Genomic DNA, 16,032 nt, shown 5'->3' with positions numbered 1-16,032 from the left:
CATTTCATTACACCAAATACACCAAATAATGTGATTTGAAAATCATATGACCCCTTTACCACCCACCAATAAGATATTCTTCAAGCGCTTGCAGGTCATGCACAACGTGATGTCTCCGTCCCAGCAGAGATTGTGGCCTACAGTCAAGCTGCTCGCCAAAGCAGAGGCTGTAAAACATGTCTCACTTCACCTCCATCACCGCTCAGCCTGCAAAATAACACACACACTGTCTGTGTCTGCGAAGCCATTGCACTTTGGATTCAGTCATGCTTCTCCATTTCTGTGTTTGGTTTGACATTTTTGCTTTTTGTTTGTCTGTTTGTGTGTTTGCCATCTCAGCTTTGTACCAATGGCGAGAGGCGGATCGTCAGGGCAGGGACCCAGAAGCCGTGGCAGCAGGTAAACGTAATCATTAACTCCCTCACTGCTAAGCTTCCCTAAATTTCTCCATTTTTATTTCCCCTCCTTTGTTTTTTTTGACCCTGGTTACACCTGGTATTAAGATCCACCTCAAATGATTTGATCTCAAGCGGTCAGGCAAGAGAGATTGCTGTTTAAACCTCATATTTATATGCTTCCCAAATGTATCCCCTGTGTCTACTTGTATAGACTTTGAGGGGAGGGTCTCTGATTCTGTAACTAAATAGGTTGCTTACTGCATCAGTGCATTACTGCCTAATGGATAAAGCTCAAAAAAGTGAAAACAATCACCAACAACCAAGCACTTCTCCCAAATATTAAACTAATCACAAAATCTCAACATCAATATCCACATTTCATACTGTACAATTTAATATTGTGATTTAAATCCACTTGTAATTAAAATGAGTTTAATTATTTGAAGATTTCAATTAGAATTTTATAGATAATTTAATACAGTATAAGTCATTATAATCTGTAATTATGTCCCCACTGGATGCAACAAATGCCTCGTTTCTAATGGGTTTTAATGTTTTTGTCTTGTCGCTCCGGCCGGGACAAGGCATCACAATATGGCAAGGGGCGTATCGTTTTCGTCACACGCTTGAGGTATTCAGCCAATCACAACGCATTGATTAGCTGGCCAATCAGAGCACATTTCGGTTTTCGGACCGATGAGCTTTATAAAAATCTTAATATCCACATTTCATACTGTACAATTTAATATTGTGATTTAAATCCACTTGTAATTAAAATGAGTTTAATTATTTGAAGATTTCAATTAGAATTTTATAGATAATTTAATAATATTTTATTGTAATAGTTATTGATTAAATGTATAAATAAATAATTTGTTTTAAATTATTTAGATTTTATTTAATTTTTATCGTTTTAATGATTTTTTGGAAGGTTTTGACATGTATTTTTATTTTAATATTTTAGAATTGTATTATTACATTATATTGTTATATTATTGAATTATTTTTTAATAATTTAGAATAAATATATTATATAAGAGTTTAATATTTTAATACTATAGAATTTTAATGTTATAGAATGTTTAATATGATTTTCATATTTATCAGTCAAATGTGTAAATAAAATAAATACGTTTAATGTCCAGAATTTGGATGTTTGTGCAGTTTTGTACAAATAAATGTATGCACTTTTTGTGGTTGTGTAGTTATTTTGTTTTGAAGCTGCTTCTAACAATTTTAAAGCCCTCATTTTAGTGTACCATTTGCTGTCCGAGATTAATATTTAATATTTAGATTAAAATTTACCTTTTGTAGAATATATACAAATGTAATGTGGTCATGTGTTTTGACTACCACTTGACTTGATTGGACATATTAAGAACACATTAATGTGAATTGCAGCCCATTTTGTTTCTGTAATTTGATGTATTTCTGAGGGAAATGGGCTGCATTTCATTACACCAAATACACCAAATAATGTGATTTGAAAATCATATGACCCCTTTACCACCCACCAATAAGATATTCTTCAAGCGCTTGCAGGTCATGCACAACGTAATGTCTCCGTCCCAGCAGAGATTTTGGCCTACAGTCAAGCTGCTCGCCAAAGCAGAGGCTGTAAAACATGTCTCACTTCACCTCCATCACCGCTCAGCCTGCAAAATAACACACACACTGTCTGTGTCTGCGAAGCCATTGCACTTTGGATTCAGTCATGCTTCTCCATTTCTGTGTTTGGTTTGACATTTTTGCTTTTTGTTTGTCTGTTTGTGTGTTTGCCATCTCAGCTTTGTACCAATGGCTAGAGGCCGATCGTCAGGGCAGGGACCCAGAAGCCGTGGCAGCAGGTAAACGTAATCATTAACTCCCTCACTGCTAAGCTTCCCTAAATTTCTCCATTTTTATTTCCCCTCCTTTGTTTTTTTTTGACCCTGGTTACACCTGGTATTAAGATCCACCTCAAATGATTTGATCTCAAGCGGTCAGGCAAGAGAGATTGCTGTTTAAACCTCGTATTTATATGCTTCCCAAATGTATCCCCCGTGTCTACTTGTATAGACTTTGAGGGGAGGGTCTCTGATTCTGTAACTAAATAGGTTGCTTACTGCATCAGTGCATTACTGCCTAATGGATAAAGCTCAAAAAAGTGAAAACAATCACCAACAACCAAGCACTTCTCCCAAATATTAAACTAATCACAAAATCTCAACATCAATATCCACATTTCATACTGTACAATTTAATATTGTGATTTAAATCCACTTGTAATTAAAATGAGTTTAATTATTTGAAGATTTCAATTAGAATTTTATAGATAATTTAATAATATTTTATTGTAATAGTTATTGATTAAATGTATAAATAAATAATTTGTTTTAAATTATTTAGATTTTATTTAATTTTTATCGTTTTAATGATTTTTTGGAAGGTTTTGACATGTATTTTTATTTTAATATTTTAGAATTGTATTATTACATTATATTGTTATATTATTGAATTATTTTTTAATAATCTAGAATAAATATATTATATAAGAGTTTAATATTTTAATACTATAGAATTTTAATGTTATAGAATGTTTAATGTGATTTTCATATTTATCAGTCAAATGTGTAAATAAAATAAATACGTTTAATGTCCAGAATTTGGATGTTTGTGCAGTTTTGTACAAATAAATGTATGCACTTTTTGTGGTTGTGTAGTTATTTTGTTTTGAAGCTGCTTCTAACAATTTTAAAGCCCTCATTTTAGTGTACCATTTGCTGTCCGAGATTAATATTTAATATTTAGATTAAAATGTACCTTTTGTAGAATATATACAAATGTAATGTGGTCATGTGTTTTGACTACCACTTGACTTGATTGGACATATTAAGAACACATTAATGTGAATTGCAGCCCATTTTGTTTCTGTAATTTGATGTATTTCTGAGGGAAATGGGCTGTTCAGTTAGGAAAAATGTACGGGACTTCATTATATCCATCAAGGATTGATTAAATGGTGCTACATATCAGAACGAAGCAAGACGGAATACCAAGTGTAAACGGTCATTGTTTTCATTTAGCTTTCAGTCCTTACTACTTCCTCCCTCTTTTCCTATCGTTCTCTCTCAGTTTGCGATTTGCATCATAGTTAAATGTGGGTCATTTGCCTCAGCTTGTTATTTTAAATCGCTTTGTTCTCTTGCAACACTCACTGTCTCTTACTCCCTCCCCGTCTTGTTTTTCTGCTGTTCTCTTGCTGTTCCTGCTATCACTTCATGGGGTCTTTCTCACATGTATGCCTGCAGCCTCGGACTCTCTCTGTTATAAAGGGCTTTAGTAGATTTCTCCTCCTCCCTGTCCCTTCCTGTTAGCTAATGCCCAGGCCTGTCTGTCACACAGTCTCTCCTGCCAAATCACCACTAGTTCACCCCACAGCACAGACGCACGCTGTAAAAAAATCTTCATACATGATGACAAAACATGCGCTAGATGGTTAATTAGACTCTATATTATTAATTACCTTGCCTCATTCAGAGTGACTGAGTGCTGTTTTCATCTCAATAATGTACTTGTAACATCAATATCATCAGTTAGTTGTCTTGTTTATCTTTTCGTGCTAACTGCACGCGCTCTATCTTGTTTGCTTCACATCCATTCGATTTAAATCTGCTTTTTAACTTTCATCAGATCCAAATCCTGCATGACATACTGTCTACTCTTGTAATCTGCACTGTTGTGGCATTCATGGCACATTTCCAATCTATGTTCCAGCTTGTGTTTTGCTGTCAAAGCTATGCTGTTTTCATCTAACACTGCGGTTTGCATGTGTCGGCCTGTTTGAGACACGCTAACATGCACTGAGCCAGAAAAGCAATTGTGTCTCATGAAACTGTTGCATTCATGATGGTAGAAAGCGACACAAAACACAATGCCTCTCTATTGTGTGCCAACCAGCATAATAAATGAATCGTGACTTTCATGATTTGAACTTTCACATTTACCCTAAAAAATTTGGTTATTGCTGCGTTTTCATTTTTTAATAAATATATATCTGTGACTCATACATGATGACAAAACATGCGCTAGATGGTTAATTAGACTCTATATTATTAATTAGCTTGCCTCATTCAGAGTGACTGAGTGCTGTTTTCATCTCAATAATGTACTTGTAACATCAATATCATCAGTTAGTTGTCTTGTTTATCTTTTCGTGCTAACTGCACGCGCTCTATCTTGTTTGCTTCACATCCATTCGATTTAAATCTGCTTTTTAACTTTCATCAGATCCAAATCCTGCATGACATACTGTCTACTCTTGTAATCTGCACTGTTGTGGCATTCATGGCACATTTCCAATCTATGTTCCAGCTTGTGTTTTGCTGTCAAAGCTATGCTGTTTTCATCTAACACTGCGGTTTGCATGTGTCGGCCTGTTTGAGACACGCTAACATGCACTGAGCCAGAAAAGCAATTGTGTCTCATGAAACTGTTGCATTCATGATGGTAGAAAGCGACACAAAACACAATGCCTCTCTGTTGTTTTTAGCCCATCATTGTGTGCCAACCAGCATAATAAATGAATCGTGACTTTCATGATTTGAACTTTCACATTTACCCTAAAAAATGTGGTTATTGCTGCGTTTTCATTTTTTAATAAATATATATATGTGAACCTGGACCACCAAACTAGTCATAAGGGTCAATTTTTTTAAAATTGAGATTTATACATCATCTGAAAGCTGAATAAATGAAAGCTTTCCATTGATGTATGGTTTGGTTTGTTAGGATAGGACAATATTTGGCCGAGATACAACTTTTAAAATGTGAAAATCTGGAATCTGAGGGTGCAAAAAAATCAAAATATTGATCAAATCGCCTTTAAAGTTGTCCAAATGAAGTTCTTAGCAATGCATATTACTAATCAAAAATTAAGTTTTGATATATTTACAGTAGGAAATTTCCAAAATATCTTCATGGAACATGATCTTTACTTAATAGCCTAATGATTTTTGGCAACAAAGAAAAATCGATAATTTTGACTTGTACAAAGTTATTTTTGGCTATTGCTAAAAATATACCCAAGCGACTTAAGACTGGCTTTGTGGTCCAGGGTCACATATTTAAAAAAATTACAAATAGCTGTAGTGTAGTGATTAACACACATGCTCCACACACGTTAGGCCTTTGTGCTCACATGAAAGATATAGGTTCAAACATGTCAATGAAGTGTGAAAATCCCAGTTTTACTATTTTGACAATCAATCAATCATTCTTTTGTTTGTTTTTTTCTTTTAATTGAGTAACAATGTAGAATATCCAATGTTCTTCTTCAAAAAATGTGCAAATTAATGTAAATGAAAATGAATGGTGTACACAGTGCAAAAATGGTGTAAAATATAAAGGTTACAATAATGATAATAACTAACTCTTGAAAGCAATAACCAAAGTATTTTTTCTGTGAATGTATGAGACATCCGAAACATACATTCAGTAGCTGCTATAGGGAAATAATAAGAATATCAAAGTGCAGTAAACAGTAAAAACTTTGTGTGCTACAAACCAGTGTGTTTATGATTAAAATAATACATTAAAATAATATTGTAAAAAAATACCAGTTTGCAGTTTCAAGCAGCATAACGGGCTGTTTTGTACAGCTAAAAATAACTGGAAGCGAATGACACCGGAAGCCAGACACATTACATTTTATAAATGGCCACATCTGTTCTAACTTGAAAAATAAGGTGGATAACCAAAGTATAATACTTAAATATTAATAATATTCAATATTATTAAAGCAAAACCACAAACTATTAATGTAATTTCCTGCTTATGATTCACTAAAATACATTTTAAATCTAAAAAAATATCCTGAAGATATTGTGTGTATATATTAGAAAAATATTTATAGTAACAATTATTATACTACACTGTTTTCAGCATCAGTTTTTGTACATTTACTGAAAGGTTTTATTTGATCTTTTTATGCATGCATGCATGCATGTATGTATGTATTTATTTATTTATCTATCTATCATGACTCGGTTATAACATTCTTATTTTGGGGTGTATGAGGGGGAAAATGAATGCTGCTGATCATGGAGAACAAACCCAGATGTGGGTGTGAGTATGTTAGTGTTGAGGTTAGAGGGTGAGGAATCCTGCTCAGACCAACACTATCCCCTCGCAGACAGCTTTCATATCTGGGTCACATTTAAATGGTAAATATGAGTGGATTATTCTGTCCAACATACTTGAGAGAGTTGTAGGAATCATGTCACAGCAATGTTTGTTTTAACAAGTTATTAAGCTATCAAAGGAAGGTGTGAAATTGTGCGTGAAAATTGTGAGCAATATGCCAGATTTTTATAAACCGAAACTGTTGAAATATACAACTAAGTAAACATCTTACAGAAAGTTTCATCACAACTAAGTAGATGTAAGGAATGAAATCCTCTGCAACTTGTTCCCATGCATGCCTCCATAACGTACCGTCCTCTTAGAAGGCCTTGAGGTACAGTTTAGTGGCAAATCCATGAAACCTTTATCAGTTTAATGCAGTGTAACTGAGACACATGACAAACCTCTTCTTATATACGACCATGAATAAGAATTCAGACACATTTATAGCATAGATGCTTTTGCAATTTAAAGCTTATGAATATTTTAAAAGATGTTTCCAGGCGTTTACTGTCCTTAATACCTATTCCTTTCCTCTCTGCAGGAGAAAACTTTGATCAGAGCCCCCTCAAAAGGACCTTCAAATCCAAAGTGCTTGCTCACTACCCAAAGAACATCGAGTGCAACGCATTTGACCAGGATGCTGTTAACATGGTAAGTGACTTCAGTACGTGACACTTACCAGTAAGTGACTTCAGTACGTGACACTTTTACCTGTTTGGTTTACACCTTTGATTTATTACCTCCAGCAGTGATTTAAACTGTTTTTTTTAATATCATTCTTATGTTTTGTATCATTCTATTTGTTTTGCACTTGTTTTGTATAATTCTTTTGTGTTTTGTTTCATTCTTTTGTTTAAAGGTTTTTTTTTCACTCTTTTTGTTTTTGTATCATTCTATTCTATTGTTTAGTTTTGAGTTTTGTATTGTTTATTCATTATATATTTTATTATATATGCATTTGTTTTTTGTTTGTTTTGTTGTGATGTTGTGCTTTTTGTTTTGTTTAATTTTTTTGTTTGTTTTGTTTGAAGTGTGTTTGGGACATGTGCCTTTCAGAGCATGCTGAAGCTTGATGACTAGGGTGAAATTTTATGCCAAATTTATCATATCCAACACATCTAAACTTGTTTGATTTCTGTTACAAATAAAGGTTCCCACACATAGTCTCACTGTTTCTCATATTAGTCATAAGATAGATCTGTATCTGCATTGATTTGGAGTGCCATAATGTGTACATGTAGACTCTCACTCATTCTGTGGTTGCATGCAGTGATCATCTGAAGGGTTTGTTTTATTGTCCCAGAGCATGCAGATGTAACGAAAACCTCTGACCTATCGTTCCCGTGATGCAAGGTAGTTTTTTCCATCAGCAAACGAAAACGGATGCTTAGTGGTAGTGACACCAGCATCAATTATTCAACCCAGGCTCTCTGCTTACGTCGGCATGGTAACGGCTCATTGTGTGTGTTCTCGCTCTATAAAGGAACACCTGAAGTGTTCAGCGCTGCCAGTCATGATGCTATCACATAATTTGAGGCGGAAAAAACAACGTTATGACGTTTCTGTTGAGTCATTTTTAAGGCCAGTCTCTTATCTGCAGAGATTCGCACATAAAAATATCCACCCACACACATTAGAAGTGCTTGCAATCACAGAACGCCATTTTAGTTCTCAATCCTCCAAGGCCTGGATAAAATTCCCCTAGAGATTTTTTTCAATTCCACTTCTAGCTAATCTTCTTTCCATTCCTGCACTCTTTTGTTCTCTGTCCTTTCTCTCTCTCTCTCTCTCTCTCTCTCCCCCTCCATTTCTCTGTCTTTTCAGTTCTCCACTATTTCAGACGGCGCACGAATGACACTTTATTTCAGTGACCATGTTAACTCATAATGCATGTGCAAGCAGCACGGTGCTGCGTAAATAAGAGCGAAACGGAAGCATAGGTGCAAAAGCGTCCAATTTTTGCCTTGTGTAGTCTAGGAAACGTGCTGAAAATGTACTGTAAACCTATTTATCAACACAATATTTTGCAATTATAATCTTTTATGTAGTAAATAATAAAGTGAAATGCTCACCTCTAGTTTGAAAAAATGCAAGTTGCATGCATGCAGACACTTTCTGTTTAGTAAATCTGTTTGAAATAGGCTATACTCTCTTCCTCTTGTACATATTTTGCATATATCAGTTGTGTGTGTGTGCATCTTTGATTCTTTGCATGTGTCTGTTTATTAAGTAGATGTCAAAAGAACAGTTAAAGATCAATGGTTTATCATTAAGCCATCCAGTTTAAATCAATGTAGTCAAGTCAAATGGACTTTGGAGTTCAAATCATACTGCCACATGATATAGAGGGTGACTGAAATGTTTCCCCCATCTAAATGTGTGTAAAATCTTGAGGAATGAACTGCATGTTTTTAACATTGAACAGCCAACTTATAACGTGCCATTTCTCACTGTACTTTCATTAAAGTAATGTAGAGTAAAAGGAAAAGCCATCATCCAGAGCATATAATTTGATTGGCTGTCTTTCTTCTGGTGCCAAAAACCTCTTCAATTCAAATAATAATAGTAGTAGTAATAATAATAATAATAACAATAATAATTACTCCAGTTCATAAGCTCATAAACTTGTATTTATTTTAGTTTAGATTGATTGATTTTATTTAATAGCTGGAGCTAATGTTGGAGATCATATATAACAATACACAGCAAACAAACATAAATACTGTTTGTTACTTTTCCTGTGTTCATCAGAATAGTTTTTTTTCTCAGTGGAGTGCTATGGTTCACTTCATTTTATGTTGTTGTAGGAAATGTAAACCGTAGACACCCTGCATATATCAAATTGCACAATGAAGGCAGCATTAAGAAATGTGTAGTTACTGAAGCAATAAGTCATTTTCTCTTTCTTTCTCTACAGCTCTGCATGCCCAAAGGTCTGTCATTCCGAACACAGCGTGACAGTCACACCCCACAGTTCCACTCTTTCCTCATCACGAGAGAAGATGGATCTCGCACTTACGGTTTCGTTCACACCTTCTACGAGGAGGTGACCAGCCCTCAGATCTGCTCTGCCATGCAGACGCTACACCAGATGCACCAAGCGGAGCATAATGAATCTGCCCACAACTGCCCTTCATCATCGTCCTCATCCTCCTCTAGTATGGACTCTTTAGCCAGCAGCCTTGATGAAGTTGAGTCTCCCTCCTCAACTTCCTCCTCACAAGGGGGCCGTACGAGCTGTGGCTGCTCTGGCGAAGGCTACGACTCTGTTCGCGACACTCTGTATGTGTCCAAAGCTATGTGTCTAATCACGCCCATGCCCTTCATGCATGCCTGTAAAGGTTTCCTTTCCCAAGTACACCGTGCTGTCATCTCCCATCAGCCGCCCCCACTTCCTTTGGAAAGCTACATCTACAACATCCTCTATGAAGTACCTTTGCCACTGCCCGGACGCTCTTTAAAGTTCCACGGAGTGTATGAACCTATCCTGAGCCAGAGGCCTGGTGTCGGGGAGCTGCCGTTGGCTGATTTCCCACTGAGTGAGGCCTTCCAGTTGTTGGGAGTGGAAAATCTGGTGCAGATTTTTACTTGTGTCCTACTAGAGATGCAGATCCTCCTCTACTCACAGGGTAAGAAACCTAGAATTTTAGCTTAGGAAATTTGGTTTTTGTTTGATCTTCTTTGTTTGTGCCTGCCTAGTCCAGATGCATCCACTTTTGCTGGCTTTCATTTAGTTTTGTTTCATTTTGGTTTTGTTTGCTTTCGTTTGTTTTGTTCATACTTGTTTGGTCACGTTTTGTTTTGTTTGCTTTCCTTTGGTTTTGTCTGTTTGCTTGGCTTTGTTTTGTTTTGTTTGATTTCGTTTGTTTTGTTATTCATTTGGTTTCGCTTGGGTGTGTTCGCTTTCGTTTTTGTTTGTTTTGCTTTTGTTTTTTTTATTCGGTTTTGTTTTATTTTATTATTTGTTACAAATATTAAAATAAATACAAAATATGTTTAGAAATAAATATTTATTTATTTATTACATTAATGTAGTGTTTCCAAATAATATATAGACTTTTTGGACTTGTAATGTCTTATTATCTAAAAATTAAATGTCTTAATGCCACAATTTTGTGGTTTAATTAATGAAATACAGTTTTAAATATATTAACCGATTGACAATCCCTACTTTTATATCAAGCTTACAGGCTATTTGTGTATGAATTTGCACCCCTGATGACTTAAGTCTTGACTGTATGCAGATCAGTTCATCTCTTATTTAAGCATTTAAATTTGAGTTCTGATGCTGGGAAGTGCATCTTTGCCGGGCCTTTGATGTGGATACTGAGTGAATGTGGAGGAGCTTAATGAATATTACATTACCCTGCTGCAGCACATATGCTTTTCAGCAAACACAAGCTGATACACATGCTAATGAATTCCTCTGCCTGTTCTCCATATAAACAAACGATGAGATTTTTATGAGAAACATCTATTAATAATCACATTGCCCTGTTTTAGTAAGTCCACCATACAGTATTACGTGATAAGTTGCCTTTCATCTAATTTAACTTGTATCCCAGGATCCAAATTGAACCATTGTCAAGTGCCAAATGCAAGTTGAAAGGACTTTGGTTCATTAAAACAGGTTTCAACATAACTCATAATTACGATCTTCACTGATGCGTTTCATTTATGTTTGCAAGTATAGTAGGGAAAAAAACTAGATAATTAACTTTTATATTGACAAAAAATAATATATTTATACTAGGGCTATAGGGCTGTATTTATACTAAATTTAATCTTAATTAATTACACCATATTTGTCAGAGAAATTACCCCCAAAAGCCATTATTATGTTACATGAGAAAAGCTTCAAATAGACATTACAAAAAGTAGCTTTAAAAATAAATATTTTAGGATTGATTTATATATTTAGGATTATATATTTTTAAAATGTATTATTTATAATTGTATTTATTTACTTGTTTGTTTACTTTTTACTGTTATTTTTCCATAATACTGAATACAGTTGAATGGATGTTAAGACATTTAAGGTAAATTGTATTTAAATAATTCACTTGCTAGTTGCAAAAATTGAATTTTACAGCCTAATTTCAACAAACGTGACATCATCGTATAATGATTTCTTATATAAATTTATTTTGTCAGTTGAAGTTGTTGATATTTTTTTCTTTTGTCTGTGTACGTCTAGATTACCAGAGGCTCATGGTGGTTGCGGAGGGAATCACAACATTGCTGTTCCCGTTCCAGTGGCAGCATGTATATGTGCCCATCCTTCCCGCTTCTCTTCTGCACTTCCTGGACGCCCCTGTGCCGTATCTCATGGGCCTGCAGTCCAAAGAGGGCACGGACCGCTCCAAGCTAGAGCTGCCTCAAGAGGTAATCTGCACAGACCTGCACATTCACGCATTTTATCACTGCCTCTTAGAAATCCCTGAGATGTGGATGCATCCATCAAGTAGCCTTTATAAATTTGGACCCTGATTGGTTTGTGACGATGGGTGATCTGCATAAGAGAAGAACACCCTCAATGCCTTTAAAAAGCACCAGAGGCCTTTGCTGAAAATAGCCTAACCAGTATGAGGCTCTTCTTTTGCAGTCCTTGTTTCCCTCTTATTTCTTCGAGGGATACAGGAATACAGTGCTTCCATGTTCGACTTGTATCATTAGCTTCAGAGTCTTCGTTTCTTTGTGTCGTGCTATATCAGAATTCTTAGCAGAGGTTACTTATTCATGGTTTGTCCGTCTGGATGCTGCAAGGCTACCCTACATCCTCATCCCTAAATCCCATTTTCCGTAACTCAACATTCAGTTTCCCTGCTATGCATTCTCTTTGAAGTCACTCTGACCCAGAAAAAAAGACTAATGACAACGAGAGCGAGACCGAAGGGGAACAAGAGAGGAGATGGCTCATTTTGGAAAAGCAGCATGGGTTTCCTTTTTACTGCATTCATTTTTATGTTTCTGTTTGCTGTTTGTGTATATAAACTAATGTTTAAAAGTTTGGGGTCCGTAAGATTCAAAAATATTTTTGAAAAAGTATCATATGTTCACACAGGCTGCATTTATTTGATCAAACATACAGTAATATTGATAAATACTGTATTATGACCATTTAAACTAACATTTAAAATATTTTTTAATGTTATTTATTCCTGTGAGGACAAAGCTGGATTTTCAGCATCATTACTCCAGTCTTCAGTGTCACATGATCCTTCAGAAATCATTCTAATATACTGATTTGCTGCTCAAGAAACATTTGTTGTTATCAATGTTGAAAAGAGTTGTGCTTCTTAATATATTTGTGAAAACCATTATATTTTTCAGTTTCATTTTAGTTAAATTATTATGCTTCAGCTCTTGTCCATTGTCTTTGCCCATTTCAGATCAGGATTCTTCTGACCGGGAACAGTGTTGGATGCGTGTATGATGCAGTATAGCACAAACAAACGTACATGTGCACAAACCTGTATGCGCACCCTCACGTTTTTGAAGCAGTGCAAAAGTAGACATTAAAAAAACTACATATAAAGAACTCTGACACACATTTCAAAATTATATATACTCATATGAGATGGAAGACATTTATAAAAACAAAATATTTCATTTTTATTTAGCTAGGTCAAACACATGCATGCTGGCCTAAATGCTTCTTTCTGACAGGCTGTCAGCATTGTGGCCTGACAGAACGGACAGTTCTGCTTGACTGATTTATTTTTACAGCAACAAGGTCACGCTCACACACTCTCTCTTGAGGGCATTTTCACTGCATGACATGCACTTCATGTGACTGAACAGCAATGTGTCACACAGTGAGATTTCTAATGATACACTGGATTTATTTTCTCTAATTCCAGATATTGAGTTTGGTTATTAGGTCAGTACAGCCAATGATATGCTATTGCAGCTCTGGGTCAGTGCGTGTGTTTGAATACTGTAATTTCCCAGCATGGATTTGTGTTTTGGACATGTGCTTTGTTTGGCACATCAGAATGAAGCGATTATTTGGCTAGGCTATTATTTTGGATTACATTTTTTAAATTTTTTTTACCGAGATACAAATTTTATGCTTTTAAAACCAAAATACACGCAATGCCACTCATTGTTTGGCCACACATTTTACTTCAAAACACTCTTGTTTGTCATTGACCCATATACACACACACGCAAACATAAATTTCCTTTGTCACAGCATTATTGGTTATTGTTGAGTTATACTACAGGTTAAAGTATAATTACACAAAAATCAGCCTGATGACATTTAATAAAACAACTTGAACTCTTAACTTTTCAGATTGAAATGTGCGGCTTGAAGCGTAAAAGTTAATTTGCATGGCGCCTTTCTCTCCTCAGGCGAACCTGTGTTTTGTTGACATTGACAACCAGTGCATCGAGCTGCCTGAAGAATTCCCTCAGTTCCCCAACAAGACCGAATTCATCCAGGAACTCAGTGAGGTATTGCTAAGTTTTGGTCTGTCTCCTGAGGGGGGCAACACCTCCCCTGAACCAGCTGTCAGCATGCAGACCTCCACACTGGAGAAGGAGCTGAAGAGCACATCTCTGAGTGAGTTAGTGGATGACAGGAGGAACGGAAACCTCGGTGGAGAGGCGCTGGACGTGCTGGAACTACTTCAGGGCAACCCGACTCTGGAGCGTCTGCAGGCTCTGGCCAAAAGGACTGGGGTGAAAGTGGCCCGTTTGGAGGCATTGGCAGCAGGGAAGGAGGGTGTGGGAGGAAGGTCTCCTGCTGAGGAAGAGGAGCTGAGGAACGCTAAACTGAACGTGCAGCTGAGGGAGGTGTTTGCTGCACGCTTTGCGACAATGTTTGCAGACTACGAGTCGTTTGTGATTCAGAACTCTCCAGATTTGGAGTCCTGGCTGACCAATAGAGAGCAAATGCACAACTTTGACAAGGTAACTGATATGTTACACACTTAGAAATGCACAAAATATTAGCAAAACAAATCAGATTCTTTTTTTTATTATTGGTCTTGTACCAAAGTTTTCATCAAAAGTTTCAGAAGGTACATCCATTTCTGAGTTCTTTCATTTGATTTCTATTCAGGCCTCATTCCTTTCTGATCAGCCGGAACCGTACTTGCCCTTCCTGTCGCATTTCATCGAAACACAAATGTTTGCCACCTTCATCGACAACAAGATCATGTCTCAGTGGGAGGAGAAAGAACCCCTCCTGCGAGTGTTTGACGGACGCATTGAGAAGGCCCGTCTTTACAATGTCCGCGCACCAAGCTTGCGCTCATCTGTTTACCAGAAATGCACTTTTCTCAAAGAATCAGGTAAGAATCATTGAGATTTATTTCTCATAATATATTTTGAGTAAAATGTGCAGTGTTTAAGTCAATTGTTTAAGCCATTTAAAGTTTGATTTTGCCACTCTGTGCCACTTTCAAAACATTGCTCAACAGAGCAAAAAGTGGAAAAAATTGAAAAAAGTTCACTTTACTTGGCCCAGAAATTACACTCTTCACCTTTTAAGTAACGTGACATCAAAATTGACCCTATTTACTTTCTGAATTTGTTCAAAATGTCATTCCAAAGAAACTTTTTGTATGGAGTGGTAAGGTATGGATGACTTCACAATGTCATCAATTCCCATAGGATCAAAATCAAGTTTTCTCTGTTGAATATCTTATTTCACTTGAATACACACTTCTGTTCTAAAGTCTGAGGTCAGTAAGAATTTTTTTTTTTGTTCGTTTTTGAAAGAAATGTCACCACAGTTGTGTTTATTTGATCAAGAATTCGGTAAAAACAGTAATATTGTGGAATATTATTTCAAATTAAAATAGAGAAGTTATTTTAAAATGTAATTTATTCCTGTGATGCCGTTACTCCAGTTTTCAGTGTCATATTATCCTTCAGAAATCATTCTAATATGCTGATTTGGTGCTCAAAAAATATTAATTATTATTTTCAATGTAGAAAACAGGGGGATAAAACAGCATTTATTTGAAATGGAAATCTTTTGTAACATTATAAATGTCTATACTGTCACTTTTGATCAATTTAATGCATCTTCGTTTAAATCAAAGGATTAATTTCCTTAAAAAAAAACTTTTGAATGGTGGTGTATGTCACATTACATGGGTTAAAAGGAGTGCGGTACCATTTTATGTTGATTAAATTTTGAGTTTTTTTTTTTTTTTAACTTTTAGGTTGTTTTTTGTCTCTAAATGGATTCGGAAATCTTTGTGTTTTGCTGCATTGAAAAAGTCTTCTCATTTAATGCCTTACTGAGTTTTGTGCGATCACGTCCTCAGCAGAGCACCTTTCATCATTCTTTTTCTGAACTGATGATTATTCCCCAGTCATTGCTCTGTCACTACAAATTGTGTTTCAATTTTAATGAAGCCTGTAGAAAAAAATGCTGCAGATTATGTACCCAGATGATTATAGAGAGTGACAGTTAAAGAGGGCGGCTGAGGGGCCGAGGAGACGGGGG

At 35.8% G+C, this 16,032-nt stretch overlaps 1 protein-coding gene across 1 annotated transcript in view; it reads left to right on the top strand.

The window, feature by feature from the left end:
• The window catches only part of dennd5b (DENN/MADD domain containing 5B), a 51,256-nt gene that overhangs the window by 22,468 nt on the left and 12,756 nt on the right, over window positions 1-16,032 (top strand). Inside the window, exons 2-7 of the mRNA XM_016282485.1 lie at window positions 2,186-2,245; window positions 7,105-7,214; window positions 9,481-10,192; window positions 11,761-11,948; window positions 13,923-14,483; window positions 14,635-14,866. Of these exons, the coding sequence (XP_016137971.1) occupies window positions 2,186-2,245; window positions 7,105-7,214; window positions 9,481-10,192; window positions 11,761-11,948; window positions 13,923-14,483; window positions 14,635-14,866 (1,863 nt within the window). The remainder of the gene's footprint in view (window positions 1-2,185; window positions 2,246-7,104; window positions 7,215-9,480; window positions 10,193-11,760; window positions 11,949-13,922; window positions 14,484-14,634; window positions 14,867-16,032) is intronic.

The sequence above is a fragment of the Sinocyclocheilus grahami genome, unplaced genomic scaffold (assembly GCF_001515645.1).
Source record: "Sinocyclocheilus grahami isolate Dianchi unplaced genomic scaffold, SAMN03320097.WGS_v1.1 scaffold1.1, whole genome shotgun sequence".
Taxonomy (NCBI): Eukaryota; Metazoa; Chordata; class Actinopteri; order Cypriniformes; family Cyprinidae; genus Sinocyclocheilus; species Sinocyclocheilus grahami.
This window is presented reverse-complemented; position numbering and strand designations above follow the sequence as displayed.